Source organism: Schistocerca piceifrons, chromosome 10, assembly GCF_021461385.2.
Source record: "Schistocerca piceifrons isolate TAMUIC-IGC-003096 chromosome 10, iqSchPice1.1, whole genome shotgun sequence".
In the NCBI taxonomy this organism is placed as follows: domain Eukaryota; kingdom Metazoa; phylum Arthropoda; class Insecta; order Orthoptera; family Acrididae; genus Schistocerca; species Schistocerca piceifrons.
The window spans coordinates 141,974,300-141,990,376 of NC_060147.1; the positions used below are offsets into that span (position 1 = coordinate 141,974,300).

Sequence of the window (16,077 nt, forward strand, 5' to 3'; positions counted from 1 at the left end):
GTTCGCTACCGCTCTACAATTTGATACAGTATCTCTCAATCTTTGATAATGTAGTTATTGTCGGGAAAGAATAAAAAAGGAAAATATTAAATTAATTGCAGTTCGGACCCGGTATTATTAATAGCGTGTGCACCAACCGTAAGGGGCTATGATGGCACGACAGGCCCTTTAAGACAGAACAAGTTGTGATCTTTTTCCGAATGACAGTGTCACTTCAAGGTGTCGTAGTATTGAGTAGTGTATCCTTTCGCGAAAGTTCACTTGATGCTTTTGGCTGTATTGCCATCCAGTATGGCGATCATACGACTACCCTGTTAATAAAACTGTGAATTAGCTCTGTCGAAAGAAACCTTGACGTCTGGTGCGTCGCAAGATTAGATAAGGGCGTGCTTGTCTTCCGGTTCCGTTGGGTTTGTAATGGCGGCAGATGTAGGTGTTATGAGTAAACCAAGGTTTATTGTTTTGGGAGGTAAGTTTAATTGTAGCTTTAGTACTCGAGCAATAATGTTTAAAAGTATTGCCTGCGTAAAATGTTCTTTATGGATAATAGTGACAATGTAGAGCCACGATAAGTGCTGTTGACAGGTTAGGTGTATTGTGATGATCGGTACTGTCACCTGCCACAATTCTCTTAATATTTTTTTGTACTTTAAAGCTACGTTGTGTTATAGACCCAAGTATCCATGAGTTGACAGGTATGTTATTGCGTGTACGTTTTGCATTTTTGCTTGAGAGGGGAGAAATTATAAAAGGCGTTACCGCTTAACCGTTAAGACAGTTAAGTGATAGTGTTGAGGGGTGAATCGTGTTAAATAAATACAGCACTGAAGCCCGATATTGCCTTTCAGGGGTCAGAGTGCTAAACAGGACATTCGCTTTTATTGTCACTTTCGAATGGTCGCCTGTGTGCAGCGAATGTAAACATTAATGTTACAGAAGACTACCACAAGCGTTTTACAAGTCGAAATATGTTTTACTTTGTTTGAACATGATAGAACAATATTTTAATATCATGTTTCTTCAATGCTTCGTTGTATGTTAATTGACTACAATACTTTGGGCAATAAGTTAATGGTAATGGATGAGAGTTAACATGTAGTAAGGTAACGCTATACTTCGTGTATTCTCCGATTTCGTATATTCGTTAAGTCATAATGCATACCGGAAATGGCGTTAATCAACACGATAAAAGTTTTGCGATCACCCATTAACAGCAGTACGGAACGTGGTTTTATAAACAGTATGCCTTTGAAATGCATGAGTGAATGGATGATGGTACCTTAATTGTGCAATATCTGTTGTCAATCAAAGCACACAATTTAGTAGCAGTGGAAGTATGCTTGGCTTGGTTTTGTACAGTTTCAGTAATGTTTTTTGTTGTTCCAGGGTGTGGATTCATAGGGAGGAATTTTGTGCAATACCTCATAGAAAATGACATAGCTTCAGAAATAAGAGTAGTTGACAAGGTTCCACCACAAACAGCCTGGCTGAATCCAAAGCACCAGAAGACCTTTGATGATCCACGTGTCGTTTTTCGGAGTGCCAACCTGATTAATTCCGGTAAGTTTCATTTTATCATTTTCAGTGCTCATATTGAGGCAGTTACAGTCAGCATTTATCTGCACATCCCGCATCATGTGATTATAATATTATTAAAAAGTTATGTAGGCCCCTACTGCAAATCGTGCATGATCTAAAGAACACTGTACAAAAGGTAGCAACTGACTGAGGTAATGCTGTTGTTAAGACACTGACATCATGTTCTGTTCGGTAAGATGAAGTTTGCTCTGTCTGCTCATCTTGATTTAGGTTTCTGTGGTTTTCCTAAAGAATTTCAGGCAAATGCCGAGATGGTTCCTTCAGTAAGGCCATGGCTGAACAACTTTCATACAACTTGTAAAAACATTCTTATATTATGTTGTAGCTGCCCATATATTTGGGATGTTTATTTTCTTTATGTGATTACAAATCCTGTCGCTGTGGGATGATCCCTGAATGAATAAATAAAAATAACGGTAGGATGTACTGTTTATAATGTACAATTGGGGCTAGTGTGTCATATTTGGGACATGATTTTGACAATATATCTTCTCACTATTTGTAACACTAGTAAAATGGATAGTGATGGTGTGTTCTGGAAAGGATTAGAATGATATAGTGAACTGCAGTCGGCATTATCAAACGAACTTCTCAACTCTTGGTGTTTGTTTGTGGCACTCAACTCTGAATGAGTGTTATTGTTGGTTGTTACCTAGGAGGATACTGTGATTGAAAATAGATGCTGATTTGTCAACAAATGGCTTTCTATATGACCTATCTGTCACAAAGTTATATTTTCTAATCTGCCTGCATGCTGTTCTGATTGTGGATAAGCACTATGTACCTACATCACCCTGTAGGCATATGTTTCAGGAATTGGGCATTCTGACTACTGCTTCACAGTATATTTATTCCCTCGTGAAGTTCGCTGTGTATAATCCACTGCAATTCAGACGGAACGATGATGTTCATACTTACAATACCACAAGCAAAAATTGACCTTCATTACTCGATATTAAGGTTGTCTTTAGCACTTAGAAATGTTCAGAATGTAACCACATGTACAAATAATCCAAAATGACACATTACACATCAGTACAATCTATTGTGCAATATAATCCATGGAACATGAGTCTAATTAACTAACTCTTGTCAGTTTTTGCTGTATTGAAATCCCTTGCAGTGGGACATTTTGGTAGCAGTTATATAACAGTAACTAGTGTGATTTTGCTAAAAAGATGATTTTGTTAAGTATTTCACCAACTGGTCATTGTAGCATAAGCCTAGTTGGAGTGAATAATAATTAATAGATCCCCATCTGCAGTAGAACATCCCATCAATTAAAAGCCTCCAAAGGACTGTCAAGATTACCAGAGATGGGAGTACCATCCATCTGTTTTGACCAATGATTTCATCACCATGCCTATAACCCCTATTTCGAGCATATTCAACTTGGTGACCAAATCGTCTGTCATAACACCCCCAAAAATACAAATACCACATCAACCAATATACTGACTAAACCCAATGAAATTAGTGGGAGAACCATGGGGAAAGGAGGGTGTTTTGGGTGGGGCAAACTGCAAACTAAAAATTCAGTGATAAAACCAACACTCTTCCTTCTTCCATGATTTAATGAAAAACATTGATCCATATACTCAGTGGTTATGCAAGCACCTAAGAGAACAGTTTAACATTTTTGACATATTCTGTTTTATATGACAACATTCTGCACAGTATATTCCATTGTGCCACCACATAATTCTGTATGCTCCACATCAAGATGGCTGTAGCACACTAAATGGCAGACTAACATACCTCACAAACACATTGCTACAACATAATTAAACCGTCAGAGCACACCACCTCTTCATACACCATGTGCTCTCTACATTATTTCACATCCACTCCACTGCGGCTCAATGACGTCGTACATCACATCACGGCACAGTGCACCTGTGTCACGGGTCAGAGCAGGTGGGTGGCATCTTACAACCAACTCCCAGACTGCCAATACAATGCCTTATTGCACGGTCTAAAGCACATATTTGAGTGTGTGTCATTCTTTTAACTTGAGGGAGCCAATGGGAGAATGGTAAGGGATGGTCAAGGCCACTCTCTGCAGGATGAGGTCTATATGCCAGAAATAAAAAAAAAACTGCTTTTTTTATTGTTGGAATGACATATAGTACTTTTGTACAGATGTTGGAATACTTATAGTTTACACTTCATCATCGTCTGCCTTTACTAGGGCAGACATGATACAACCGATTGCTCAGCTTCCTACACCATTTTTGTTGATTGGAGACTTTAATGCCCACCATCCCCTTTGGGGCTCTCCAGCATCCTGCCCGAGAGGCTCCCTCTTGGCAGACCTTTTCAACCACCTCAATCTAGTCTGCTTAAATACCGGTGCACCTACCTTGCTTTCGGATGCAATGCATACCTGTTCCCAATTGGACCTCTCAATATCCACTATCCAACTTGCACGATTGGTATGCTCTGTCTGACACATACTCGAGTGACCATTTCCCCTGCGTAATCCATCTCCACACCCCTTCTCCACGTTCCACTAGCTGGAACATCTCCAAAGCCAACTGGGGGCTTTTCACCTCCCTGGCAACCTTCCGTGATCAAAACTTCTCCAGTTGCGATAGTCGGGTCGCATGCCTCGTGGATGTTATTCTCACTGCTGCTGAATATTCCATCCTTCGTACTTCCTCTTCTCCATGTCGAGTCCCAGTCCCCTGGTGGACTACAGCATGCAGCGACGCTATTCGTGCTCGGCGACGTGCTTTACGCACCTTCCAGCGCCACCCTACTATGGCGAACTGTATCGGTTACAAATGTCTCCGTGCACAATGTCGTCGTGTTATCAGAGAAAGCAAAAAGGCTTGCTGGGTGGCTTTCACCAGCTCTTTCAACAGTTTTTCTCCTTCTTTGGTTGTCTGGGGTGGCCTGCGCCGGCTATCTGGCACCGAGGTCCACTCCCCGATTTCAGGCCTGATTGTAGCAAATGAAGTCCTTATGGATCCTGAGGCTGTCCCAAATGCCTTCGGCCACTTTCTCGAGTGCCTTCGGCCACTTTCTCGAATGCCTTCGGCCACTTTTTCGCGGAGGTTTCGAGCTCTGGCCATTAACACCCTGCCTTTCTCCCCTAAAAACAAGCAGAGGAGGCACAGCCACCTTCTTTCCAGTCTTAGAATCGTGAAAGTTACAATGCCACTTTCACCGTGCGGGAACTCAAAAGTGCACTCCCCTGGTCCCGATCCTCTGCTCCGGGGCCCGATGGTATCCATATTCAGATGCTGAAGGACCTTTCTCCTGCAGGTAAAGACTTTCTTCTTCGCGCCTATAATCGCATCTGGACTGAAAGTCATGTTCCCACACACTGGCGTGAAGCTATTGTTGTTCCCATACCCAAACCAGGAAAGGACAAACACCTTCCTTCCAGTTATCGCCCCATCTCCTTTACCAGCTGCGTGTGCAAGGTGATTGAGCACATGGTAAATTCTCGATTGGTTTGGCTCCTTGAATCTCGGCGCCTCCTTACCAATGTCCAATGTGGCTTTCGTAGTCGCCGCTCTGCACCTAGTTACCTTGTCGACCTTCATTATGAACAACTTTTTGCGTAAGTGCCAGACGGTGGCTGTGTTCTTCGATTTGGAGAAGGCTTACGACACCTGTTGGAGGGTGGTCCACACCGTGCACACTTGGGGCCTTCGCAGTCGCCTCCCTGTTTCCATTAATGCATTTTTAATGGATTGAATGTTCAGGGTACGTGTGGGTTCTGTTTTGTCAGATGCCTTTTGCCAGGAGAATGGGCTGCCCCAGGGCTCCATTTTAAGCGTGGCCCTTTTTGCCATAGCTATCAATCCAATAATGGATTGCCTTCCAGCTGGCGTTTCAGGCTCCCTTTTTGTGGACGACTTTATGATCTGCTGCAGCGCTCAGATAACATGTCTCCTGGAGTGCTGTCTTCAGCGTTGTCTAGACCGTCTATATTCCTGGAGTGCCGCCAACGGTTGCAGTTTTCCTGGTGAGAAAACGGTCTGTATGAACTTCTGGTGTTACAGTTTCTTCCACCATCCTTACATCTGGGTCCTGTTGCTCTCCCATTCGTGGAGACAACAAAATTTTTAGGTCTTACATTTGACAGGAAACTTTGCTGGTCTCCACATGTGTCTTACTCGGCTGCTCGTTGTACCCGTTCCCTAAATGTCCTCCGTGTTCTCAGCGGTACGTCATGGGGAGCAGATCGAATGGTCCTGCTTCGCTTATATCGGTCCATTGTCCGATCAAAGCTGGATTATGGGAGCTTTGTCTACTCTTCTGCCCGGCTGCCCATCTTACGCCGTCTAAACTCTATCTGCCATTGAGGGTTACGTCTGGCTACTGGAGCATTCCACACCAGCCCTGTTGACAGTCTGTATGCCGAAGCTGCCGAATTACTGCTAAACTACCGGCGCGATATGTTGCTTTGGCGGTGCGCCTGCTGACTGATGTCAATCCCCGCTCACCTGTCAAATTTCTCCTTCTTTGACGACTCTCTCAACTGCCAATACGGGATGTATGTCTCTGCCCAGTTACCTCCTGGAGTTGGCTTTAGTTGCCTGCTTCAGAAACTTGATTTTACCCTCCCTACGACTTTTCAAGTGGGTGAGACCCAGATGCCACCTTGGCGTTCACCTTGAACTCAGCTCGCTCCCAAAGGAGAGGACTGTGGATTCGATATACCGCTTGAGGTTTGTCGAACTTCGTTCGAAGCTCGCAAATAACATCTTTATTTACACAGATGGCTCCAAGACTACTGCTGGTATCGGATGTGCCTTTGTCGTTGGGGATGATACCTTTCAATACCAGCTCCTTGACCAGTGTTCAAGCTTTATGGCTGAGCTTTTTGCTCTCTATCGGGCTGTTCAGCATATCCGCCACCATCGTCATTCTCCCTCTGCCATCTGCTCTGATTCTTTGAGCGCCATTCAGAGTCTCTGTGACCCATATTCGGACCACCCTCTCGTGCAACGAATTCAACGGTCCTTTCAGTCACTAGCTGATACCGGTGCTCGTGTCCCTTTTTTGTGGATTCCTGGCCACGTTGGTGTGGCTGGGAACGAAGCTGCTGATGCTGCGGCCAAGGCTGCTGTCCTCCTGCCTCAGACAGCTTCCTTTTGTGTCTACCTTACAGGAACTTTCAGCTGATGACACTCAAGCAGCTGCTCGTGTCCTTAGTTTTATTACATAGACGGACTTGTCCAAAAAGATCTAATTCTTTTATTTTGCCTCTGCGTCTTTGTAAGTACTTTCTGGTGTTGCCCCCTTGCGGTTTTTCCATGCTATTAGTGCGCTAACGTTTGTGACTGGGCGCTAATTACCTTAGTAGTTGAGCCCACTAGTGGTAAATGGGGAAACATTTTATATGCTTAGATTGTTCTCTGTGTCCCACTATTTCCGTCAGATTCCACAGTTACTTTTTACTGCGCTCCGTAGGTCACTTTCGTCAGCTGTTTTGATTGTGATAGTTTCTGTAGCTTTCAGCAGTAAATCATTAATGACAACTAATTCAAGTTTGTCTACAGTATTTTTTCTGAGAGTCATTTTTTGTTTGTTTTACGTGGCAAAGACAGTACCACAGCTGGAACTCTTCCATAGTACAACAGAAAATCCAAAGACGAAAAAGGATGGCTACCTCAGATGTGTGCAGTGTAAACACGTTTATGATTCTGTAATAGCTGTACAACATTGAATCAATCTAAAATTTTTCCTTTTTCCAGGTTCTTGCGAGGCTGCCTTTGCACCCAACGGAGACAGTCCATTCGACTACGCCGTCAATTGTGCCTGCGAGACCAAACCCGGCCAGACCGACCCTGTGTATAAAGAAGGAATCTTGAAATTGAGTATTAATTGTGCCAATGAAGCAGCAAAACAGGGCGTCAAGAGGTTCATTGAGCTTTCAGATGGCCACATGTGCTCATCTGACAAGGTAAATGGTAGTTGTATCACTTTTTACTTTTTTTTATTGGTATTATTTACTTATTTGGTTAGTTTTGACTCTTTAGTACTGCAAGTGACTTGTTCAGTACTTATTTCTTCCTGTGCCTTTTCATTGTCTCTGTTCTCCTGGTTCTCAAAGCTTCTGTTATCATGATATCAGCCCATCTCCAAGGTCAGGAGACTGACCTACCCTGCACTGCCATGTAAGGACTTTTCCCCCATTTCTGTATGTGTTTAAATAACCTTTCCTTCACTATATTTTATCCATAATACTTTGTGCGAATATCAGTTGATATGCTCAGAAGCACTATCTTAATCGAAAAGTGCTATAAATGTGCCTTTCTTCAGTCTATATTCCCAGATAATTCGTAGGATCAGTGTTGCTGTACATATTCCTACAGTTCTTTGGAAGCTGAACTGATCTTTTCTGAGGGTGTCTTCTACCAGCTTTTTGGTTTTTCTGTAAATAAATGGACACAAATGTACTTCTACTTCACATTTAGTACTGATGTGCAGTTTCAGCTGTGTAGGCATTCTGAAGTGTTTATTCACTGTCCACGTGTGATGTAGACATTCTGCAATTCACTCCGGGTAGACAAATTGTAATCACTAATTCTGGTAAATGACAATTGGATGTTAAAATTCTCTTTAAGAGTGCATTAAAATTTCTTTTTACTATGAATAATTAGCTGCATTATTTTTTTATAATAAACTGTAATTTATATTGAAGGAGTATGTCCATCTCTTTTCGGTCACTGGCCATTGCGAAAGGGACCGAGGGGAAAAAACACATTTGAAAAGCCTTAAAACTGCACATGTGGAAAGCTTCATAGTGCTCTCCATGCGTAATTCCTGACACTAGACTGTTCCTCAACAGTGCTTAGCTTCGTTTTGCCACATTCCCAGATCAACTGTGCCTAGTTGTGGGGATGCTCAGTAGATCTGTGCAAATGGTTCCTTCTTCCTGCTCAGGCCATGCAATGGATGACACTCCCGTTTTCATAAATTATGTGAAATGTATTCACAGTTGTGAATACAAACAACTGTCAGCTGCATAAGATAATGATTGTCATCGTGGCCAGACCGGTACTCGAACCCGGATTTCCCGCTTCAAACGAGTGGTTGCCTTAACTGCTTTGGCTACCCGTGCACAATCTGTGGCCATACCCAAACTTCCGTATGCCATCATTCCTGTGTTGCAACCTGTACTTGTACAAGCATCATACCAGGCAAAATCTTTAAATTATAATGCCCTCCCTAATATGAGAATGACATGATGTGTGTACAAGTACTGAATGCAGGAACGATGCCGTATGAAGTTTGGGTCTGACTATGGGTTGTGCACAGATAGGTAAATCGGTTAAGGAGACTGCTCGCTTAAAGTGGGAAACCTGGGTTGTAGTTCCAGTCAGACTTGTATTTCCCCTGTCATCCGTCTCTTGTACTGTTGACAGTTGTTCTTATTCGCAACTGTGAATACACTTCATGTATTTCATAACAGCTGTAGTCGCTGCAGTGCCTTTTTCCTTCGGATGTGTGTGCGTATCTGAAGGAACATTGAGAAAAAGAGTGTTACCACTTACCATATAGCAGAGATGCTGAGACCATACTGGCCAAAAGCTAATTTATGGCAGTCTTTTTGTTGTGCGTATCGGCGACTCAGCATCTCCACTATACGGTGCGTGTCAACTTTCCTTTTCAAAATACTATTACATTCCATCCTGGTTTTCCATTGTTTGAAGGCACATTGTCATTCTCCTTTAACAATAAAGACACTGCAATATCACACCCCATTTTCATATGTCCTGGCAGTACAAAAATGTGATGGGGTACTTCTAGTGACGAGTTCTTTGGGACCACCATGCACATTACAATGGTGTTCCCATTTTGTCTGGCACGTGTATGCGTGCACATTGTTAGAGTCAGTACTTTAGATTTCAACTGCACAGATGAGGCCCTACGTCATTCACTCCTCTCGCTGCCAGGCCTACGTACAACAGAGAGCAGAATATTTACGTGTCGTCAGTCAGGGTGAATATGTCCTGGGAAAATGCATGCAGGAATTTTCTTTGTCTGGGGAAAACTGAGGATATTTTTTTAGAATTCCAGGAGTTTTTCATTGTTTTAGTTTAAATTTTTGTAATTTTCACTGGTAAGAAATGAAACTCTAAAAAAAATATATAAAAATTAATTGCCAATGTCATACCGCAACTACAGAACATTACTTCAGGAATAAAACATAAACAAGAGAATGACAGCAAAATAAAACTGTAGTTGCAAAGAAAACGTGCCACTTACAACAATAAAACACCGTTCACACAGAAGTGTCTGCCCACAGCTAAATGTCAAAGGCTTTAGGACGAAGAGTATGCAATGCTTTGTAACAACAAACTGCTTTCGTTTAGCTTGATGTCACAGCTGCTTAAATTTCCAACAGGCTGTGGGAAAATGTTGTAAATTGCGGTTTGAGACACGTTACTTTTAAGGTAAATTTCTTTTTACCCAGGCTGAATTGTGTTACGTGTGAGATTGTGCAATGAACTTCTTAAATCGTGGAGCATTGGACTGTCATTCGAAACTTAAAACTTTGAGGACTAACCAAAAAAAAAAAATCGGTCCAGAAGACCAGCCATTTCTGCCATTATTTAAAATTTTACTGGCACATATCTTACAGCGTAACACGTGCTGAGGAAGACCAGTGTTGTGTGTGAAAGTTTAGCTTTTCTTATGGCTGTACTGTATGTACATTAATTTAAACTATTAACTTTTCCTATGTGTGTGTTCTTGTTACTTAACAGTGGTTTTACTATTGGCTGACCACATCACATATTTTCTGCACCGAATATCTGCTGTCATTGACTGGTGAGATCAAGCGATGTAAGCTGCCATTGGATGACAAAAGTGCGTCGTAATCTCAATTTTCAGCGCTTTGAAAGCTCCAGCCGCATATAAACATTGTGCACCTTGTGTTGTCTGTTAGATTTTCCCTTTCCATTGCCGTATTAAGTTTTTCCAAAAAAACTGGAGCGGACAAGGCAGCATGATAACAAGTTATCGTTGTAACAGGCTGAGGGCTGCTTTTAGGATATATGAAGGAAGCTGTACAAGAGTAACAATAAAATTCAAGATTTCTGCAGAGAACTGCTGCTGCATGTGGTAGAATACTGACAAAAACTGTGCAGAAAAGAAAACAGTTCATTTGCCATAGCTTGCTTAGAAATGTGAAATACTGAAGGCTCTTCCATTGCTAAATAGTATGTTTCCATTAACCGATGATGACAAATGTATGCAAACCAGCAAGTCAGTTTCGTACAATTAATTTGATGTCATCAACCATTACCAACTTTTATAGAAACTCTCCTTCATCAAAACAGTATCGTAGTTTTAAGACTAAGTATGTAATTCTTTGATAAATGCAACCTTCTTCTGTAAAACTCCAAAGGATTGAGAGATGGCTGTGTGGCCTACAGGCAAGAAGTCACAGGGACGGAAGGGGGGCGGGGGGGGGGGGGGGGGGGGGGGAAGAAAGAAAGAACGAAAAGAAGACAGGTAGTGTTGCAGACGGCATGAATACACTGAGAAAAATTTGCTTCCAGTGTGGACAGAAAGACGGCCAAGGAACAAAGCCATAAACAGTTGAGGAATGCTGCAGAAAACAATGTTTCCAATTGAAACACATTTCCAGTGAGAGTATGGACACGGCTTACCATGCTGTATTTGGTGGAATTCATGTTTAAACTTCCGTAATATGAAAATGTTCAGTGTAAATATTGCCGCAAGTGAAAGTTTTTTCCAAAATGCGTCCCTCTTTTTTTTTTCCCCCGGGTGAAGTGCTGGAAAGTTCTGAACCGGTATATAAAAAATTTAGCATTCAAAGAATTCATAAATTTCACAGCTCTGAGAGACAGTATCTTGTCACTTAGCGTGGAAAAAAAGTGTGTTTGCACCCAGGAAGAAGTCTATTTTCGACAGGGAAATCTGGGTCTCTCTCTCTTTTTGTGTATATACACCCTGTCAGTGTTACAGTCGATATTTGTGATGTGACATTCCTCAGTGGTGGCCCCGAACAATGGCTGAATGCCCGATAAATGACGAACTTGTCAATTCCCCTCGGACGGGTGCCGTCACCTCTGCGAAGCCTGGAAGTGTCTGCGTCATACTGCAGAAGCCACAATTACAAATTCTTTGCTCCACATCTCTCTCGAGCCTTTTCCGTGTGTCGTCGGAAGCTGCAGTCTATACTGCTGCTGCTTTCTGCTGCAGGCACCTTTCAAGGAGGATGGGAAGCCAGAACCCTGGACGTACGTGGCTAAGTGGAAGTGCCAAGTGGAAGAGGAGTTGAAGAACGTGCCCGATCTAAAGTACACCGTGGTGCGCCCCGGCATCGTGTACGGGCTCGGCGATCGCCACGGCCTCGGTAAGTACTGCACGTACGGGGAAGTTACGCATTCCGACCTACGTATTTTGTCCTTTAAAACACTGTTTGAACCACATCCCTCAGATCAATATTTGACCCTTTTCTCGCCTCGGTTCCTTCTCTCGTATGCCTCCTATACTGTGTGTCTGTCTCGGTCTGAGTTCTAGGCGATGTCACAATCCCTATCCCCTACTATCTTTTCTGAAAGCTGTGACTGACACTGGTTTTCATTGTTGTGTATTTGTACTGGCACTGTACTCAGTATTGTGCATTCTTAATAAGAGTTGATTTGCCATTTGTGGATATGTGGGGCTTATTTGAGATTTGGGTAAATTGAAAGGTGTGTTGTACAACCTACTGTGATAGATGGTGACAAATTTGCTCAAGTGACTTGATACCCACAGTATGTACCTCTACATTGGCATTGATCACCAAAGACTGATTTACTTGCTTATAGGGATGATAAGTGTTGGCAGCAGCACATATTTTCAATGTGATGTAAACCACTTTCTTTCTGGACTGTGAACGCACTTCTCTTACTACAGTGCACTCCGACCATTGTGATCGCAGCTCAGGTTGCATCGTTTGTGCTTGTCACTCATTGGTATGAAACAAAGTGCCATTTAATACCTTGGTACAGGTAGTGCTGCTCGTGTAGTCTGTCCTCCTGTACACAAGTTGTTAAAAGATGTTGAATCTTTTGAGATGAGATGTGGTAGTACTCAAACTACGAGGGTTGTTTAGGATTATTCCTGTGAGGAGCAAGTACTATTTTACTCCTGTGTGAGGAGCAAGTAGTATTTTATTACTTCAGTGCACAGAGTCAGCCGAGATAGAGCTGTGCTGTAAGTTGTGTGCCTTTGGCTGTTGTATTTACTGCCACATCCAGTGGGGCAACCTTTGCAAGCATTGTTAACCATTAGGCCAGTTGTTGCCGGCAGTCGAGATGTCGGGAGCGTGTATCCGTCACTGTGATGTGTGTCGGCTGGCTGCTTCACAATTTATATCTTGTATCGTGTCTCTCTCTGCCACTAAAATACTGTATCACTGTACTGACTTGGCCCACGTTTGCTAATACCAGCTGAAAATTAAAAAGGGGTCAATTGTTGGAGTTTATCCATTAAATTTTGGATGTGCAGCCGAATAAATTCTGCTTCTTCTTCTAATATTTATTGCTGTATATCAGTCAGCCATCTTCAGCGTGAGCCAAATGATGCTCCAGCATTCACTGCAAATGAACCCAAATGTGGGCAAAAGGAACACAGAAGAAGAAGACTGAAAGATGTAAGAGGTGTGGCTTTTCTACTGTACATAAATGAAAATTGAAAAGGAAGGGCGCCTTCCATTTTCTGATGTTTCGGTTCAGTGCAAAGATGGTGGCACCTTGGGACATGCAGTTTATTAGAAAACTACACATACAGATTTACGTGCACGTGCAAATAGCTGCCACCGTCCTTTCCAGAAGAAGAGTGTTCACGGAACTTCGGTTGACGGGGCACACTTAATTACTGACGAGAGCAGTCTGTAGGACGAGCTTCTACTTCCGAAGAGAGGTTTTGAAGCCGACGGGTATTCTCCGGAACAGATACGTGAGTCACTGCGGGTTAAATCGGAGGTGGGTGTAAGGGATACAGAAGGAGACACCGAAAGATTTTCCTACTGTATGTGGGAAGCACGTTCGCAGACACAAAGTAAAACTGAATTTCTGCCCTCCACTGAAGACAGCAGCGCTTTTAGATTCCATTAATGGCGGTTTGATGCTCCAGAAGGTTGGAGTTTACAATGGTCTCTTGCAAATATGGCGTTCCGTAGGCAAGACAGACGATTGGCATACCCCACGAAAGATGTATGTAACACTGTTGATACACCTGGCTCTTACAGCCCAGTAAATAGATTGTGGAGAGCACTGTATTGATGCTGGTCACACTATGTTGTTTGAAAATGTCGAAACTCGATAGTGATAAAAGCAATTGAAATTGGCAATGAATTTAATTAAAAGAAATAGAATCCGGTGCTTTGTACCGTAGACTTTTCACCAGAGTGCAGCTCACAGTGATACAATGACATCCCAACGCAGCCACGTGTGCACCTCTTTGCCACTAATTGACATTTCTGGGGCTCGTGTATCTGTGTCCACATGCGCGTGGGACGGTCTGCGAGTTTAAACGGATGAAGCGAGAGCCGGAGCGTCGGTCTTTCGGCCGACTCTGAAGATGACTGAATGGCGTACAGCTGAAAAATTACAAGAAGCAGGATTTATGTGGCTGTAGGCCCCAAAATTTTGCCCAAAATTTAATGCACCAGTCATTGCCACTGCAAAAACCTCAAAATGCACAACTATAGAGTTATATCCAAAAAAGAACAGAGGTGTTAAAGTAAATTTTCTGCCACTTACTATTGATTTTTTCTATACTTTCAGATAGTCTAACAAATGCAGTGATACAAAATAATCTCCAGGAGGAGGTAGCCGACATAACAGGCTTAAGAATATTGGAGGGGAAAAAATTATAACAGTGACAAAGCTGAAGGAAAAAAAAATCTCCAGAAATTTAAGTAACAAATGTTGATTCAACTGTACTAAGTAAAAACAGTTCAAATATTTGTGACAAATAAACCAAGAAAATGGTGTAGAAAAATCTGCTCCTGAGGAAAGGATCCACAGAATGGAAAGAGCTTTCATTATCAACAGTAATGTTTGACAAAAACATACTTATCTAAGAATCTTAAAAATTAAGTACTACGGTACAATGGCGAAGCCGGACTGTCTTTGTGCTAGCGAACACCTAGTATTCGATTGCAGATAAGATAAGATTGGAAACATTGAAGAAAAGAATAGTAAGGAAAACACTGGGTCCACTAAAAGTGATAGACATCTGGGAATTAAAAAATATGTTGAAATATATAACAATGTAGAACAAAAAGAAAGCAGAGACTAATATTCTTCATAGAAGATGGATAACAAATTAACTAAACCGTTTCTGAAAAACCTTTGGCAGAAGAAGTAAACTACAAGCTGAATTCAAGAGATCAATAAAAAAAATTAACAATCAAACAACATACAGGCACTAGTTTAGAATAATTGTGCTACTCGTGGAAGCATTCCAGATCCAGAAAGGAAAGGAAAATAGGTTCAGAATTGTGTGAGGAGAAGGAAAATCAACACAACAAAGGGAAGGAAAGGAAGAGAGAATAACATAATATGAAGAACTGAAACACACGTGACCCCCACAGATGTGGTGGAGGGATGGGTTCAATCTCTGTTTTCTCACCCCTGCCACTCAATCAAAAATAGAGTTCACTGATGTTGGTAAGGTGACTCTAGGAGCAAGAATGGAATTATCCTATAAAATATGTGAAAATAATAGGGCCATGTAGGAAATACACTGCCATAATGAAGCCCAACTGGTGCTGTAGCCAAAACAGTGGTCTATAAAACATCATGATGACATGGTCACAGGCCCAGAAAAATTTATTCTGTACATGCGCGCTTACCCGTAGATGCCAGGAAGGCATCTGGCCCAGACGGTATCCCCGTAAGATTATATGTTGACTATGCTACAAATATAGCACCATTCTTATCCGTCATCTATCAGAGATAATTGGATAATAATTGGAACAGCGGAAAGTTCCACGAGACTGGAAAAAGGCCCAGGTCATAGCAATCTATAAAAAGGGGAGGAAATCTGATACACGTAAGTACGGCCAATTTCACTGACATCAATTTCTTGTAGAACCGTGGAACATATGTGTTCAGACATAATGACTCTGAGAAGCTCATCTGCAGAAACCAGCACGGTTTTAGGAAACAGCGGTCATGCGAGACACAGCTGGCCCTCTGTGCATAATATAGAACAGGCTCTAGATACCGGCTCCCAGTTTAATGCCGTATTTCTCGACTTTTGAAAGGCGTTCGACTCAGTTCCACACTGTCGCTTGTTCCAAAAAGTGCGCACATACGGTCTATCTGATGACATATGTGGTTGAATAGAAAGTTTTCTAACAGAAGAGAGCAGTATGTCGTCCTGAATGGGGTGACTTCAACAGAAACAAGCGTAACTTTAGGTGTACCCCAGGGCAGCGTAATAGGTCCGCTGCTTTTTCACGATTTACATAAACAATCTGATTGA

At 42.3% G+C, this 16,077-nt stretch overlaps 1 protein-coding gene across 2 annotated transcripts in view; it reads left to right on the forward strand.

Annotated features, from left to right (window-relative positions):
• The first annotated feature begins 233 nt into the window (after window positions 1-233).
• Window positions 234-16,077, forward strand: part of LOC124719045 — a 34,374-nt gene continuing 18,530 nt past the window's right edge. The window contains exons 1-4 of one of the 2 annotated variants that reach the window (XM_047244716.1): window positions 234-469; window positions 1,387-1,560; window positions 7,314-7,522; window positions 11,797-11,950. In XM_047244716.1, the coding sequence (XP_047100672.1) occupies window positions 418-469; window positions 1,387-1,560; window positions 7,314-7,522; window positions 11,797-11,950 (589 nt within the window). In that variant the 5' untranslated portion in view covers window positions 234-417. The remainder of the gene's footprint in view (window positions 470-1,386; window positions 1,561-7,313; window positions 7,523-11,796; window positions 11,951-16,077) is intronic. The other variant, XM_047244717.1, reaches the window with a different exon arrangement.